The sequence below is a fragment of the Bufo bufo genome, chromosome 2 (assembly GCF_905171765.1).
Source record: "Bufo bufo chromosome 2, aBufBuf1.1, whole genome shotgun sequence".
Classification (NCBI taxonomy): domain Eukaryota; kingdom Metazoa; phylum Chordata; class Amphibia; order Anura; family Bufonidae; genus Bufo; species Bufo bufo.
In genome coordinates, this window is record NC_053390.1 from 462,814,362 (window position 1) to 462,829,951 (window position 15,590).

Genomic DNA, 15,590 nt, shown 5'->3' on the forward strand with positions numbered 1-15,590 from the left:
GAAACTAATAATGGAGTGGTTTGATATGGACCATGGAGCCAGGATGTTCATGACGTTGGATCCTGGAGGAGCTTACAATCTCATCTAGATTCAGGAGGGTGATGAGCAGAAGGCTGATTTTAATACCCGAGAAGCTCACTATGAATATCTTGTCATGCCATTTGGCCTCAGTATAGGGCTAGCTGTTTTTCAAGAATTTGCTGATATATTTTGTGATCTCAACACCTGTGTAGTGGTCTTTGGCATCTTCATCTTTCCACCCAACCTGACTTCTGGAGACATGTGCGTATCATGCACAGCCCTTGAGGGAGAGGACGAATAGACTTCTAGATTTATTTTTTCCAATTTGCGAGCAGAAATAAACAGATCAGTGTAAATTAAAGAGGTTTTCCGGGATTTACATATTGATAACCTATCCTAAGGAGATCAGTGGGGGTCTGAATCCTGGCACAGCTGCCGATCAACTGTTTGAGGAGGCTGCAGCACTACTTTCAGCGCCATGGACTCGTCACAGTTTACCAAGCACAGCGCCATACATCGTGTAGTGGATGTGCTTGGTATTGCAGCTCAGCCTCATTTACTAAATGGGGCTTTATTAGGCCTAGGCCATGTCACCAATAAATGTGACATCAGAGAACTAGGAAGAGGCTGCTGCACTCACTGAGTACTGCAGCCTCCTCCTACAGGCAGGGGTGCTGGGTCATCAGTATGTAAATCCTAGAGAACCCCCTTGAGCAAGCAGTTTTTCTATTAAAATCAATGGAGATTATTTTGCTTTGTGTTCAGTGTGGAATCCGCACCAAAATCCACATTGTTGTTGTTCACACCAAGAATAGCACTGCAGATGACTGGAATTACAGCCCAAATCACCAGGCTGCTTACAGAAAGGAAACCAGGAGTGTGAACACTACAAAATGGATGTGTCCAAACCGTTCCCGTCTGGTAACACGTAATATTAGTGAGAGGAGCCCGAGGGAAAAGACATCAGGGCGTCGGATACACCCTACTTGATGACTTGGAGCAGTCCATGGCCTGCCAACAGACAGGGTGACCCGCAGGCCTGCGGAGTGCGGGCGGACTATGTGACTGTCAGGGCTTATTCCCGGGGAGCGAGGTGTGGGTCTCCATTCTAGTTTAGCCATTCGGGACTACTCTTTCCTTCCCGCCTATTACCCTCTCATTGGAAGCTACGGGGCCATATGAGGACACCCCGCTGGATTATTTCGTTCGCTGTCTCTAGGCGTACACCTTAAACGCCCCACCTCCCCCCCCTCCTCCTTGTGCACGGTGGTTTGGTCCAACCTTCAGCTCATTGTTGCTTGGCGCCGGGTCCAAGATGGCGCTGTGAGGGTAGCGAGTGTGAGGAGAAGTGAGACCCTGGACCGGCGGGGAGAGGGTGTCTAGCACTGGCCGTAGTAGGACTCCCCATTTTTGTACATAGCTGGCGGATTGGGATTAGTATGCTCTCCGGACATGGGCGAGAAGCTGGAACTCAGGCTCAAATCGCCGGTGGGAGCCGAGCCTGCCATCTATCCGTGGCCGTTGCCTGTTTACGTGAGTTCGGGGATTGCGGCTGAGGGGAAGGCCGCAGTGGAGATGGCAGCCCTGCCTGCTGGGCGTTCTGTGCATGGCTTTGTTCGCTGGCTGGCTGTACACGTGTGACTTCCTAGCTGTGAGATGGAGAATGCTGTGGGTTTCTCGGCTGTTACATGTCACATACATTGCACAGGGTTTTATATAAACACTTGGGACAATGTCCTAAACCGGAAGCCCCTATTTAGAGTCAGAATGGTACGTTCTTAATGGTTTGATCTGCTTGACCTTTGCCCTGAGTGATAGCATGGGGAGAATTGACAAGATGGAAGTGCAGTGTGGCACAGTGGTGCCAGTACTGCCCTTCACCCTATACATATTTCTGCTCATTGGCTGGCTACTGTCTAGCTCCCAGCAGTACAGAGCGTTGCCCTCTTTTGGACACTTGAATGACTGAAATGTTAAATATGTTGGGTTTTACGTTTTTCAAGTGCGGTCTCATTCCAGACATCCTTTCTACCTATTTTGTCGGTGGGACTGGAGCTTCTAAGAATGTAAATCTATTTTTATCTATTCCCGCCTCCGGCTCGCGGAGGGTTAATAGGGCCATGGCTTGCTATTGGCTGGGGAAAGTAAAACCTAGCGTTTACCCGCTCGATGGCAACAGTTGCTCCCCCTTCTTCTCCCCAACCTTCCCACAGGCCCTGCGCGCCGTAATGTTTTAAGGGGCCAGAGAGAGATTGCTGCAAACCAGGAGTTTAACACTTTGATGTGAGGTGCGCTGGTGGCAGACGCTTGACCCCAAAAGGGTAGAAATGCCACGTTTCTCCCCTCAAAGCTGCGGATTGTAAGGGGTTCTTCTAGTTCTATGCCTTCCTGCAACATTTAGAGGTGACCGCAGCCTGGGTACACCGTGGGCAGATGCCATCAAAGTGCCCACAGCAGGTTAAAAGCCATTCAGCTGGTAATGCCATGCTTCACGTTTCTGGACCATAGCCATGTTTACATTTGCCACGGTTTTTGTTTTCCTTTTTTTTAACCTGTTAATGACTTCATTCTCTTAATGTTGTGGCTTTATTCTGCTGCAATGTAGAAATCTGGCTTTGCAAGAGAGTGGTGGTGCCAAGAGTGCCTGACAGCTGGCACCCGGTAGAGAGAGCAGAATGACGGGAGGAAGTGCGGGGTATCTATTGATCCCTCCAGTCACGTGATTGGTTGGACAGCTGTCATGTGACATAGCTGCTCGGTCCACTCCAGCCCCAAATGTTATATCAAGATGGAGAACGGCAAACACAAATGATAGGCTTTCTATGTTAAATAAAAAAAAAACCTTTACAAATCTTTTTTCCCTTTTAAAATCTTAATGCTAAAGCTAAAAAAAAACAACACAGCTTTATAGTTATTTTACTTACTTTTCAGCTTATCTGGAGGACATTTTTCCCTTTCTGTGGCCAGGCAGTGAATCACTTAAGACAGTGAATACCTATTTTTATAGAAAATGGCTACATCTGCTATATAATGTCCTGCTCCACTGTAGAGTTAACTATCTCTATGAATGGCCTGCTTCGCTAGGAGATCACTATGCTGCCATTATAAAGCCTCATGCAGACGTCTGTGAGATCCCGCACTGGCTTTGCAGGAGTCATTGGCTGCTATTGCTCCTGCAATGCCACGGACGTCTGCATGAGGCTTTACACGTGTATTGCGGTAATACTTGTATATGGCATAGTAGTACATTTAGTTGGATACCCCTTTTTAAGGGTGCATTCACACGACCATAAGTGTCTCGCAGTCCGCAAATTGTGGATCCGCAAAACGAAATGCAGAATGCGCAGGGCTAGCGCTATATAGAAAGGCCTATTTTTGTCATGCTCTATATTCCTTGCAGGGCTGTGCAACGGATGCAACACACGGTGTGCTGTCTGCAGACTTTGTTCAGAGTCATTGAAATGAATGAGTCCGAAGCCATTCTGCAAAATTGCGGTCGTGTGAATGCACCACTAATGGTTTTTCCAGGCTCCTCATATCGATGACCTATCCTGAGGATAGGTCATTCATATCCAATCGGAGCCGCTCCAGCACACCACACCCCCTCCGATCTGCTGTTCGCTGCAGCCTGTGATGCCAGAACCTTGACTGGAATGTGCCGGATTACTACAGCTCCCATTGAAGTGAATGGTAACCCAGCACAGAGCTTCCTGTACCATTCATACTGCCGAAGGGTGCAGGGAAGAGCTGATCATCAATATCAGGAGCCTGCAAAGCACTTTAACAGGTTGCAGACATTGTTGCAATCTTCAGTAAGGCTAAGGTTACACCGCAATGCAGAAAAGTTCCGCAACATTTTTTCATAATGATAGTCAATGGTGTTGCGCTGACATGTTGTGTGACACGACAATCATGTCATGTTACAGTACGACACCATTGACTATCGTTTTAAAAAAATATTCCGCCACACATTGAAATGTCAAAGGGTATAACTACACTGCTTGTCGTGTGACAAGTCTCCATGTAGCCCTTAAAAAAATATTCCGCCACACATTGAAATGTCAAAGGGTATAACTACACTGCTTGTCGTGTGACAAGTCTCCATGTAGCCCTAGCCTAACCAGTGGTGTCCATCATGACCCTCACCACCCCTGCCGCATCTGCATTTTGACATCTGCGTAGGGAACAAAATGGTGTTCCCTAAGGCGTTTTTTTGTGGTTAAAAAACACCAGACAAAATTTGTGTGTAGTTGGCCTTAAGAAGTAGAAAGTTTTGAAACATCTCAAGACAGAAATGTTAAACTTTAACATGCTACGGTTTGTCAGTTTGGCACAAATTAAAGGGGTTATGCAACCCCTATAATGCCCACCAAAATGCCTGGGCACCGTATACAGGTAATATGTACCCCGCGTCGCTTCTGATGCTTGCTTTGCCGTCGCTAAATCTCCCTGTCGCGCGGATAAATACTGGCTCCCCTGCCCCCCCGTGTCCGGGTGCTTTGATCCGCGCGACAGGGAGATGCAGCCGTGTGGGCATCAGGAGCGATGCGGGTGCCGGGGAGCAGTGTAAGTATTACCTTTATGCGGTGCCTGGGCGTTTTGGGGGAACATTATAGGAGTTGGATAACCCCTTTAAGGCAGCACATAAATGTAAAATTTTCCCTCATGATGTATGTGCACCTGTGTGTTCAAAAGAAGCCAAAAGTGTATAGTCAAGTTAAAAAAATACATTTGTTATTAAGGGGTTAAAGACCAAACTAGGACTGGATGTGAAATGAAGGAACATATTCTTGCATGGTTTCTTTTGGAACCTATCCCAGTTTTGACCTTAAAGAAAATGTGTAGAAAAAAACCCTGCAGCTGCTCTGTGCTGTGGGAGCAAGGCTTAAATCTTCTGCAGCTTCATGTAAGGAAACGTTGTACAACGTTCTTAGTTTTTCTGTTCCTCACCATTTTCAAGCTGCTTAGACATGGGGGCTCTTGGCTCTAACGGTGTTAATTATGGCATACTGCATTGGATATTGTATGTACAGTATCTCACAAAAGTGAGTACACCCCTCAGATTTTTGTAAGTACTTGTATCTTTTCATGGAAAGAAGGTATGACACTTTGATACAATGTAGTCAGTGTACAGCTTGTATAACATGTAAATTTGGTGTGTCCTCAAAGTAACTCAACACACAGCCTAAACCGCCAGCAACAAACGTGAGTACACCCCTAAGTGAAAATGGTCAAATTGTGTCCAATTAGCCATTTTCCCTCCCAGTGTCATGTGACTCATTAGTGTTACAAGGTCTCAGGTGTGAATGGGAGCAGGTTTGTTACATTTGGTGTTATCGCTCTCGCGCGCTCTCATACTGGTCACTGGAAGCACAACATGGCACCTCATGGCAAAGAACTTTGAGGATCTGAAAAAAGAATTGTTGCTCTACTTAAAGATGGCCAAGGCTATAAAAAGATTGCCAACACCCTGAAACTGAGCTGCAGCATGGTGGCCAAGACAGGTTCCACTCAAAACAAGCCTCGCCATGGTCGACCAAAGAAGTTGAGTGCATGTGCTCAGCGTCAAATCCAGAGGTGGTCTTTACAAAATAGACGTATGAGTGCTGCCAGTATTGCTGCAGAGGTTAAAGGGGTCCCTGCCAGCCTGTCAGTGCTCAGACCATACGCCGCACACTGCATCAAATTGGTCTGCATGGCTGTCATCCCAGAAGGAAGCCTCTTCTAAAGATGATGCACAAGAAAGACTGAGGACATGGATTACTGGAACCATGTCCTGTGGTCTGATGAGACCGAGAAACTTATTTGGTTCAGATGGTGTCTGGCATGTGTGGTGGCAACCAGGTGAAGAGTACAGACAAGTATGTCTTGCCTACAGTCAACCATGGTGGTTGGAGCTGCATGACTGCTACCGACTGGGGAGCTACAGTTCATTGAGGGAACCATAAATGCCAACACGTACTGTGACATACTGAAGCAGAGCATGAGATTTCCCCCCCTTCCCCTTTGCAGTATTATAACATGATAACCACCCCAAACACACCTCTAAGACGACCACTGCCTTGCTAAAGCAACTGAGGGTAAAGGTGCTGGACTGGCCAAGCTTGTCTCCAGACATAAACCCTATTGAGCATCTGTGGGGAATCCTCAAATGGAAGGTGGAGGAGCGCAAGGTCTCCAGCATCCACCAGCTCTTTGATGTCACCGCCATGCCCTAGAGAGTTAAGGCAGTGCTGTAAAATAATAGTAGCCACACAAAATATCGTTGACACTTTGGGCACAATTTGGCTATTTTCAATTAGGGGTGTACTCGCTTATGTTGCCAGCATTTAGACATTAATGTCTGTGTTAAGTTATTTCGTGGGAACACCAAATTTACAGTGTTATACAAGATGTACACTGACTACTTTACATTGTGTAGCCACTGATCAGATCAGAACGCCTTCAGTGGCTGTCAGGTCTGGACCTTAGAACTGTGGATGGTCAGATGAATGGCATTTTCTTTTATATCTTGTGCACGCCAAGGTGGGTTTATGTTGCTTACCTGTGTAGAGTTGGCCCCTGGAAGCACTATGGGAGTAAAGCAAGTCAGTGGAGGCTGTGTGATGAACACAGAGTTCTGACATGTAACTCTGACTCATATGGCCTACCCAAAAATACACCTCTAAATTTCATCGTGTTCCCTAATGAAAGTGGCCTTTTTCATCATGATAATGCACCTTGCAGAAAATGTTCAGGAATGGGTTTGAGTTGAAGGTGTTGTCTTTCCTTCTAAATTCCCCAGATCTCAATTTGATTGAGCATGCGTGGGATGTGCTTGAAAAACCAGCCTAATCCATGGAGCTCCACCTTTGAAAATTACAGGATTTAAAGGGAATCTGTCATCACTATTTTGGATTACAACCTGCAGTAATGCATGAGTAGTACTGCATTTAAGGAGTCCAGATAAAGTTTTATTTTCCTCCTGCCCCCAATTTCTCCACTTCAAGTACTTAAACTGCACAGAAAAACAGAAAGGACTGCTGTGCTAAAATAATGAAGACGTCTGTGTATGTGAACGGTAGGGGTGCACCGAAATTCCGGCAGCCGAAAATATCGGCCGAAAATGCACCTAATCCACTTCGGCCGATATTGTTACATATCGGCCGAAAATATGGGGTGTGGGATTTGTCACCCACCATCTGCGGGCGGGCGCCGGGCGGGCGGTTTACTTTGTCACTGCATCTTTATTTTACCTTACAATCGTGAGGCTCCAGTAACTAACAACTCTGCAGGCAGAGCGGAGGGCGGCGTAACGTCACTTACTCACGTGACGCGCCTGCTCCGCCTCCTTCATTCATAAAGTGGGCGGAGCAGGTGCGTCACGTGAGTAAGTGACGTTACGCCGCCCTCCGCTCTGCCTGCAGAGTTGTTACTGGAGCGTCACGATTGTAAGGTAAAATAAAGATGCAGTGAGTGATGCTGTGAGCAGCAGGGCCGGGGCTATTATGCGTAGGGGGATCGGTCTATGGCACTGCTATGGGGAGGGGGGATCTGTGCACTGTTATGGGGAGGGGGGATCTGTGCACTGTTATGGGGAGGGGGGATCTGTGCACTGTTATGGGGAGGGGGGATCTGTGCACTGTTATGGGGAGGGGGGATCTGTGCACTGTTATGGGGAGGGGGGATCTGTGCACTGTTATGGGCAGGGGGGATCTGTGCACTGTTATGGGGAGGGGGGATCTGTGCACTGTTATGGGGAGGGGGGATCTGTGCACTGTTATGGGGAGGGGGGATCTGTGCACTGTTATGGGGAGGGGGGATCTGTGCACTGTTATGGGCAGGGGGGATCTGTGCACTGTTATGGGCAGGGGGGATCTGTGCACTGTTATGGGCAGGGGGGATCTGTGCACTGTTATGGGCAGGGGGGATCTGTGCACTGTTATGGGCAGGGGGGATCTGTGCACTGTTATGGGGAGGGGGGATCTGTGCACTGTTATGGGCAGGGGGGATCTGTGCACTGTTATGGGCAGGGGGGATCTGTGCACTGTTATGGGCAGGGGGGATCTGTGCACTGTTATGGGCAGGGGGGATCTGTGCACTGTTATGGGGAGGGGGGATCTGTGCACTGTTATGGGGAGGGGGGATCTGTGCACTGTTATGGGGAGGGGGGATCTGTGCACTGTTATGGGGAGGGGGGATCTGTGCACTGTTATGGGGAAAGGGATCTGTGCACTGTTATGGGGAAAGGGATCTGTGCACTGTTATGGGGAAAGGGATCTGTGCACTGTTATGGGGAAAGGGATCTGTGCACTGTTATGGGGAAAGGGATCTGTGCACTGTTATGGGGAAAGGGATCTGTGCACTGTTATGGGGAAAGGGATCTGTGCACAGATCCCCCTCTCCATAACAGCGCCACCCACAGATCCCCCTCTCCATAACAGCGCCACCCACAGATCCCCCTCTCCATAACAGCGCCACCCACAGATCCCCCTCTCCATAACAGCGCCACCCACAGATCCCCCTCTCCATAACAGCGCCACCCACAGATCCCCCTCTCCATAACAGCGCCACCCACAGATCCCCCTCTCCATAACAGCGCCACCCACAGATCCCCCTCTCCATAACAGCGCCACCCACAGATGAATTTCATTCATGAAAAAGAATTATTAATAAAATCATTTAAAAAAAAGTATTTTAAAAGTATTTGGGCAAAAAGGCAGTTTCGGTTTTCGGTCAAGGGCATCCTGAATTTTCGGTTTCGGACCAGAATTTTCATTTCGGTGCACCCCTAGTGAACGGCGGTCCTGACAATATATTTATCTGCAACTATGAGAGCTGACTGTAGAGTAAAGGGGTACAGTAGTAAAATAAAAAGGTCATCTGGACTCCTTATCTGCAGGTACTACTCATGTATTACTGCACAAGAATCCTCAGCGGCCAGAAGTATGAGCGCCCTGACATGGCAGTCCTGTGGCCCTTCAGAAGGTCCCTGACCACCATGCCAAGTAGTTGGCACTAGCGCTTAAACGATTACTCGATTGAATCAAGTAATTCGACACAAAAAAAAATCCTTGATGCAAATTTTTTGCATCGAAGATTCATTTGTCATGTGACCACGGAGCGAGAGTGAAGCGCTTGCTATTACTTACCGCTAGGTGGTCACCCGCCGGCCTGTACCATGCTGCACTGGATCCTGACACATCGTCATGTCATAGTGCATGTAAGCGCGCACTATAACCCGATGCTGTCCGACGTCAGGATCCAGTGCAGCGCGCAGAGAAGAGGAAGGAGCTGTGGAGCGGCGCCCCTACAGGAAAGGTAAGTATTTTATTTCACCGGCGCTGGGGACATGGCACTGAAGGGGGGCAGCCGGCAATGGATGGCATGGAGGGGCAGATGAGTGGGGGACATGGAGGGGCTGACTGATGGCAGTGGGGGAGTGGGGTAGGGATCGACCGATTATCGGTTTTACCGATATCTGCCGATATTCAGGATTTTGACAGTTATCGGTATCGGCATCTATTTTGCCGATATTCCGGTAACGTATGGGGAACACAGATCGCGCTGCTCTCAGCGATCTGTGTTCCCTCAGCAGCACAGGGGAGAAGGAAGCAGTGTCTCCCTCCCCCTGTGATGATGCTGCTGCCGCCAATGAAGAGACAGATGGGAAGAGGAGGGGAGGGGTTGTGGCCACTGCGCCACCAATGATGTTAACTTACTCATTAATTCAAATTGAACAGGAGGCGGGAGCTGGCTGCAGAATCACATAGCCGGCTCCCGACCTCTGAGCAGTAGCTGTGATCCGTGGTAGTTAACCCCTCAGGTGCCGCGGATCGCAGCTACCGCTCATAGAGGTCGGGAGCCGGCTATGTGATTCTGCAGCCAGCTCCCGCCTCCTGTATATGAATAAATGAGAGATTTATGTTCATTGGTGGCGCAGTGCGCCCCCCCAGTATTAATCATTGGTGGCGCAGTGCACCCCCCCCCACCATTAATCATTGGTGGCAGTGGCCACAGGGTCCCCTCCTCCTCCGATCGGAGCCCCAGCAGTGTAAGCCTGGGGCTTCGATCGGTTACCATGGCATCCAGGACGCTTCTGAAACCCTGGCTGCCATGGTAAGCTCCATGCAGCTGTGTGCACAGAGCAGCAGGGACAGTGTGGGATCCTATTCACCCTGATAGAGATCTATCAGGGTGAATAAGACAAGGGTTCTAGTCCCTAAGGTGGCTAAAAGTTAGTAAAAAAAAAAAAAAAGACCACCAAAAAATTAAGTATAAATGAATAAGATAAAAAAAAAAAATACACATTAACAATAAACATTCATTTTCACTAGATTTGTGTAGGATTTATTTTTTTCAAAAATGAAATTTCACAGAATATCGGTATAAATTATCGGCTATCGTCCTGAAAGTTCACAAATTATCGGTATCTGCCCTAAAAAAATCTATATCGGTCGATCCCTAGAGTGGGGACATGGAGGGGCCGATCTGGGGGACATGGAGGGGCTGATGTGGGGGACATGGCAATGGATGGCATGGAGGGGCTGAAGACACTGGGGAAACTGATGCACTTGGGCTGATCACACGGGGAACGAAGAGTGTTGGGGTCTGAGTTTTTATAAAGGAAATCGGTCTATTTCATTTTTTCTTATTAGATTACTTGATTAATCATAAAAAAATAATTGATAGAATACTCGATTACTGAAATAATTGTTTACTGCAGCCCTTCTTGGCACTCTACAGTGGTAGTTGCAGCTTGGCAGTTGGAAATCAAAGGAGCTTCCTTTCCTTATCTGCTCAGATGTTGCAGTGATAATAGTGGTGTCTGAGGGGTTAAACTGCTGGGATCTGAGTTAGCTCCAATTATGGCAGTGAGAACCTGGTGCCTTCTATACTCACCTAAAGAATTATTAGGAACACCTGTTCTATTTCTCATTAATGCAATTATCTAGTCAACCAATCACATGGCAGTTGCTTCAATGCATTTAGGGGTGTGCTCCTGGTCAAGACAATCTCCTGAACTCCAAACTGAATGTCAGAATGGGAAAGAAAGGTGATTTAAGCAATTTTGAGCGTGGCATGGTTGTTGGTGCCAGACGGGCCGGTCTGAGTATTTCACAATCTGCTCAGTTACTGGGATTTTCACACACAACCATTTCTAGGGTTTACAAAGAATGGTGTGAAAAGGGAAAAACATCCAGTATGCGGCAGTCCTGTGGTCTAAAATGCCTTGTGGATGCTAGAGGTCAGAGGAGAATGGGCCGACTGATTCAAGCTGTTAGAAGAGCAACGTTGACTGAAATAACCACTCGTTACAACCGAGGTATGCAGCAAAGCATTTGTGAAGCCACAACACGCACAACCTTGAGGCGGATAGGCTACAACAGCAGAAGACCCCACCGGGTACCACTCATCTCCACTACAAATAGGAAAAAGAGGCTACAATTTGCACGAGCTCACCAAAATTGGACTGTTAAAGACTGGAAAAATGTTGCCTGGTATGATGAGTCTCGATTTCTGTTGAGACATTCAAATGGTAGAGTCCGAATTTGGCGTAAACAGAATGAGAACATGTATCCATCCTCTGATGGCTACTTCCAGCAGGATAATCCACCATGTCACAAAGCTCGAATCATTTCAAATTGGTTTCTTGAACATGACAATGAGTTCACTGTACTAAAATGGCCCCCACAGTCACCAGATCTCAACCCAATAGAGCATCTTTGGGATGTGGTGGAACGGGAGCTTCGTGCCCTGGATGTGCATCCCTCAAATCTCCATCAACTGCAAGATGCTATCCTATCAATATGGGCCAACATTTCTAAAGAATGCTATCAGCACCTTGTTGAATCAATGCCACGTAGAATTAAGGCAGTTCTGAAGGCAAAAGGGGGTCCAACACCGTATTAGTATGGTGTTCCTAATAATTCTTTAGGTGAGTGTATATAGCCATTATATAACACATGCAACATGTGTAACTGATAACACCGATCACGGACATATGTTTTGCTGATAAGCACAAGACTTTAAGTTCAGATATTTAAAGAGAGACTCTTAACTGCAACTTCAAATGAAGGTGACAACTAAACATACACTTGAAATGAACATTGATAATTTCATTAAATATAACAAGTATTTAGATATAAGGATATGATGTCCTTCTTTTGTCAAGTTAAGCGTACACAAAGAATAAAATACTTACATCACCAATTGGTTGACATTATCTGACAGCGACACATCAGCTGGGAAGTCCGCTTCAGCAAAAAGCAGCCTCGATCGGGAAAGCATTTCTACCTGAAGCGTCCTTCCGTAGATGAACTTTATCTGCTTAGCTGAAAAGTTCCAGCTTTTATACTTTTTAACAAAATAGCTTCACCACCTAGTGGAATGTAGCCAGCTATAGGGTCACTATGTACATCTTGTTTACGGTATATGTTATTATTTCGGACCTTAGAGTGGCCACTTCCCAGATCTGCAATAAATCAGAATCCCAACCTTGACAGACAAGAGTTAACTCTCTTGCCCAAACATTTCAAACAAGTCTTTGTTTTCAGGTCATAAGGATTCTAACAAATAAGTGGGACAATACCTAATACACATATTTCAGACATGTCATCTTTATTCAGTCTATAAGCTAACATGAACAAACTCTTCCACAAACATTTCGGTCAAGTTTCTTTGGTCATTGCATCAGACAAAAATGGATAAGGCCTCTCACAAACATGTCGGACAAGTCATCAATTTATGCATACTTTTATCAATGGAGTCCATATGTCCAATTTGTTTTAAAAAAAAAATGTAAATTTATATCACCACCTTTCTCAATATTAAAAATAAACATGTCCCAAAACATTCGTACTAATAACCCTTTAAGGACACATGCCGTAACGGTACGTCATGTGGTGTTCTGATCACCGCCGCGGTGGTGATCCGAACAAGGTGCCTGCTCAAATCATGTAGATTTTTCACCCCCCTGCACCACTGAATAATTTTATGCTGGCGGGTGGTGCAGGGGGGGGGGGGCTTGGGTGGGGTGCGGGAGGCGGGCGGTGCGGCAGGCGGGATCGCGATACCCCGCCCGCCTTCTCTTGAATATTCATTGGCGTCCAGTGGTTATACCAGTGTGTCAGCACATTGCTGACACTCTGGTATAAACGGATGACATCTGTGCTGTGATGTCAGCCGTTTAACCCTTTCCATACCGCGGTTTGTACAGACCGCTGTATGGAAAAGGTTAACAGTCAGGGAGCTCCCTCCCTCTCCCATCGGGGGGCTGCTGTGCCTTTCCAGCCCCCAGACAGGATGGGGTCACAGAGGGAGGGAGTTCCCCCCCTTCCCCGTCTGCTCAGTTGTGGCAGACTGGGAAGGTTCCCATGTCAACAGGCGCTTTCTCAGGCATCCTGCTGTCCATGGTGCTGAACAGATCTGTTCTGAAGGCATAGATCTGTTCAGACAAAGTGTAAGTAAAATACAGTACAATACACTATATAGTGTACTGTATTATACAGACATCAGACCCACTAGATCTTCAAGAACCAAATGGGTCTGGGTCAAAAAACAAAAAAAAAAAAATATCACTGAATATAAAAAATAAAATACACTACACATTAGGTATCGCCGCGTCCGTAATGACCTGATCTATAAAAACGGTCGTGTTACTTTCCCCGCACGGTGAACGCCATAAAAATAAAAACTGAGGAAATTGAAATTTTGCCCACCTTACTTCCCAAAAAAGGTGGTAAAAGTGATCAAAGTCGCATGTACGCCAAAATAGTACCAATCAAACCGTCATCTCATCCCACAAAAAATGAGACCCTACCTAAGATAATCGCCCAAAAACTTAAAACACTATGGCTCTCAGACTATGGAGACACTAAAACATAATTTTTTTTGGTTTCAAAAATGAAATCCTGGTGTAAAACTTACATAAAAAGTAAACAGAGTTTGAAAAGGATCACTTGGGCCTCTGCACTGGATGTGTTGATACACAGAAGAGATGTGTGCCTCTGATCACAACAAGATTCCGGCGTTTCTTAAGAGTTGGGAGCCATGGTCCAGGTTTAGAGCATCTACCTCGTTGTCTGTTTGGGTGGCATCTGGGGTACTCCCTGATTCTCCTCCTTAAAAGTACCTAGCTATTCTCTAGCTATGCCCTATGATTTCTCCCCTACCCCCCCCCCCTCCTCATGTGTGTCGTCTTGTCTCCCCCCTTTTATGTCAAAGTTTGTCTAGAATTATTGGCCTATACATCATTTGTTTGAGGCCTTATTAAGCCCCTTCAGGGCCTTTGATTCCGCTGACTTTACGACAGCTGATTGTTTGTAATACAGATACATGCTTATACCTTGTCCTTGATGCTATACTGCTGTTTACGATTGCTTGTCGCAATGTATCCTTGTATGCGGTATTTATACTGCAATTTGTGATGTTTCTTTTATGATTGTAAAAGTTAAAATCTTAAACCATAAAACTTACATGAAAAAAAAAATTGTATACATATTAGGTATCGCCGCGTCCGTGACAACCTGCTCTATAAAAATACCACATGATCTAACCTGTCAGATGAATGTTGTAAATAACAAAAAATAAACGGTGCCAAAACAGCTATTTCTTGTTATCTTGCCTCACAAAAAGTGTAATATAGAGCAACCAAAAATCATATGTACCCTAAACTAGTACCAACAAAACTGCCACCTTATCCCGTAGTTTCTAAAATGGGGTCATTTTTATGGAGTTTCTACTCTAGGGGGGCTTCAAATGGGACATGGTGTCAAAAAAAAAACAGTCCAGCAAAATCTGCCTTCCAAAAACCGTATGGCATTCCTTTCCTTCTGCTCCCTGCCTTGTGCCCGTACAGCAGTTTACGACCACATATGGGGTGTTTCTGTAAACTACAGAATCAGGGCCATAAATAATGAGTTTTGTTTGGCTGTTAACCCTTGCTTTGTTACGGGGAAAAAAATATTAAAATGGAAAATCTGCCAAAAAAGTGACTTTTTTTAAATTGTATCTCTATTTTCCATTAAATCTTGTGCAACACCCAAAGGGTTAACAAAGTTTGTAAAATCAGTTTTGAATACCTTGAGGGGTGTAGTTTCTTAGATGGGGTCACTTTTATGGAGTTTCTACTCTAGGGGTGCATCAGGGGGGCTTCAAATGGGACATGGTGTAAATAAACCAGTCCAGCAAAATCTGCCTTCCAAAAACCATACGGCACACCTTCCCTCTACGCCCTACTGTGTGCCAGTACAGTAGTTTACGGCCACATATGGGGCGTTTTTGCAAACTACAGAATCGAGGCAATAAATATAGCATTTTCTTTGGCTGTTAACCCCTTGCTTTGTTACTGTAAAAAATTAATAAAAATGGAAAATTTGCCCAAAAATCTAAATTCAGAAATTTTATCACCATTTGCCATTAACTCTTGTGGAACACCGAAAGGGTTAACGACGTTTGTAAATGCCGTTTTGAATACCTTGAGGGTTGTAGTTTCTAGAATGGGGTGGCATTTTTGGGTGGTTTCTATTATGTAAACCTCACAAAGTGACTTCAGACCGGAACTGGTCCCTAAAAAGTGGGTTTTTGAA

General features: G+C 46.1%; 1 protein-coding gene across 1 annotated transcript in view; it reads left to right on the forward strand.

Annotated features, from left to right (window-relative positions):
• Positions 1–1,088: 1,088 nt before the first annotated feature.
• The window catches only part of DOT1L (DOT1 like histone lysine methyltransferase), a 144,096-nt gene continuing 129,594 nt past the window's right edge, over positions 1,089–15,590 (forward strand). The window contains 1 exon segment of the mRNA XM_040417653.1: positions 1,089–1,554. Coding sequence (XP_040273587.1) covers positions 1,474–1,554 — 81 coding nt within the window. The 5' untranslated portion in view covers positions 1,089–1,473.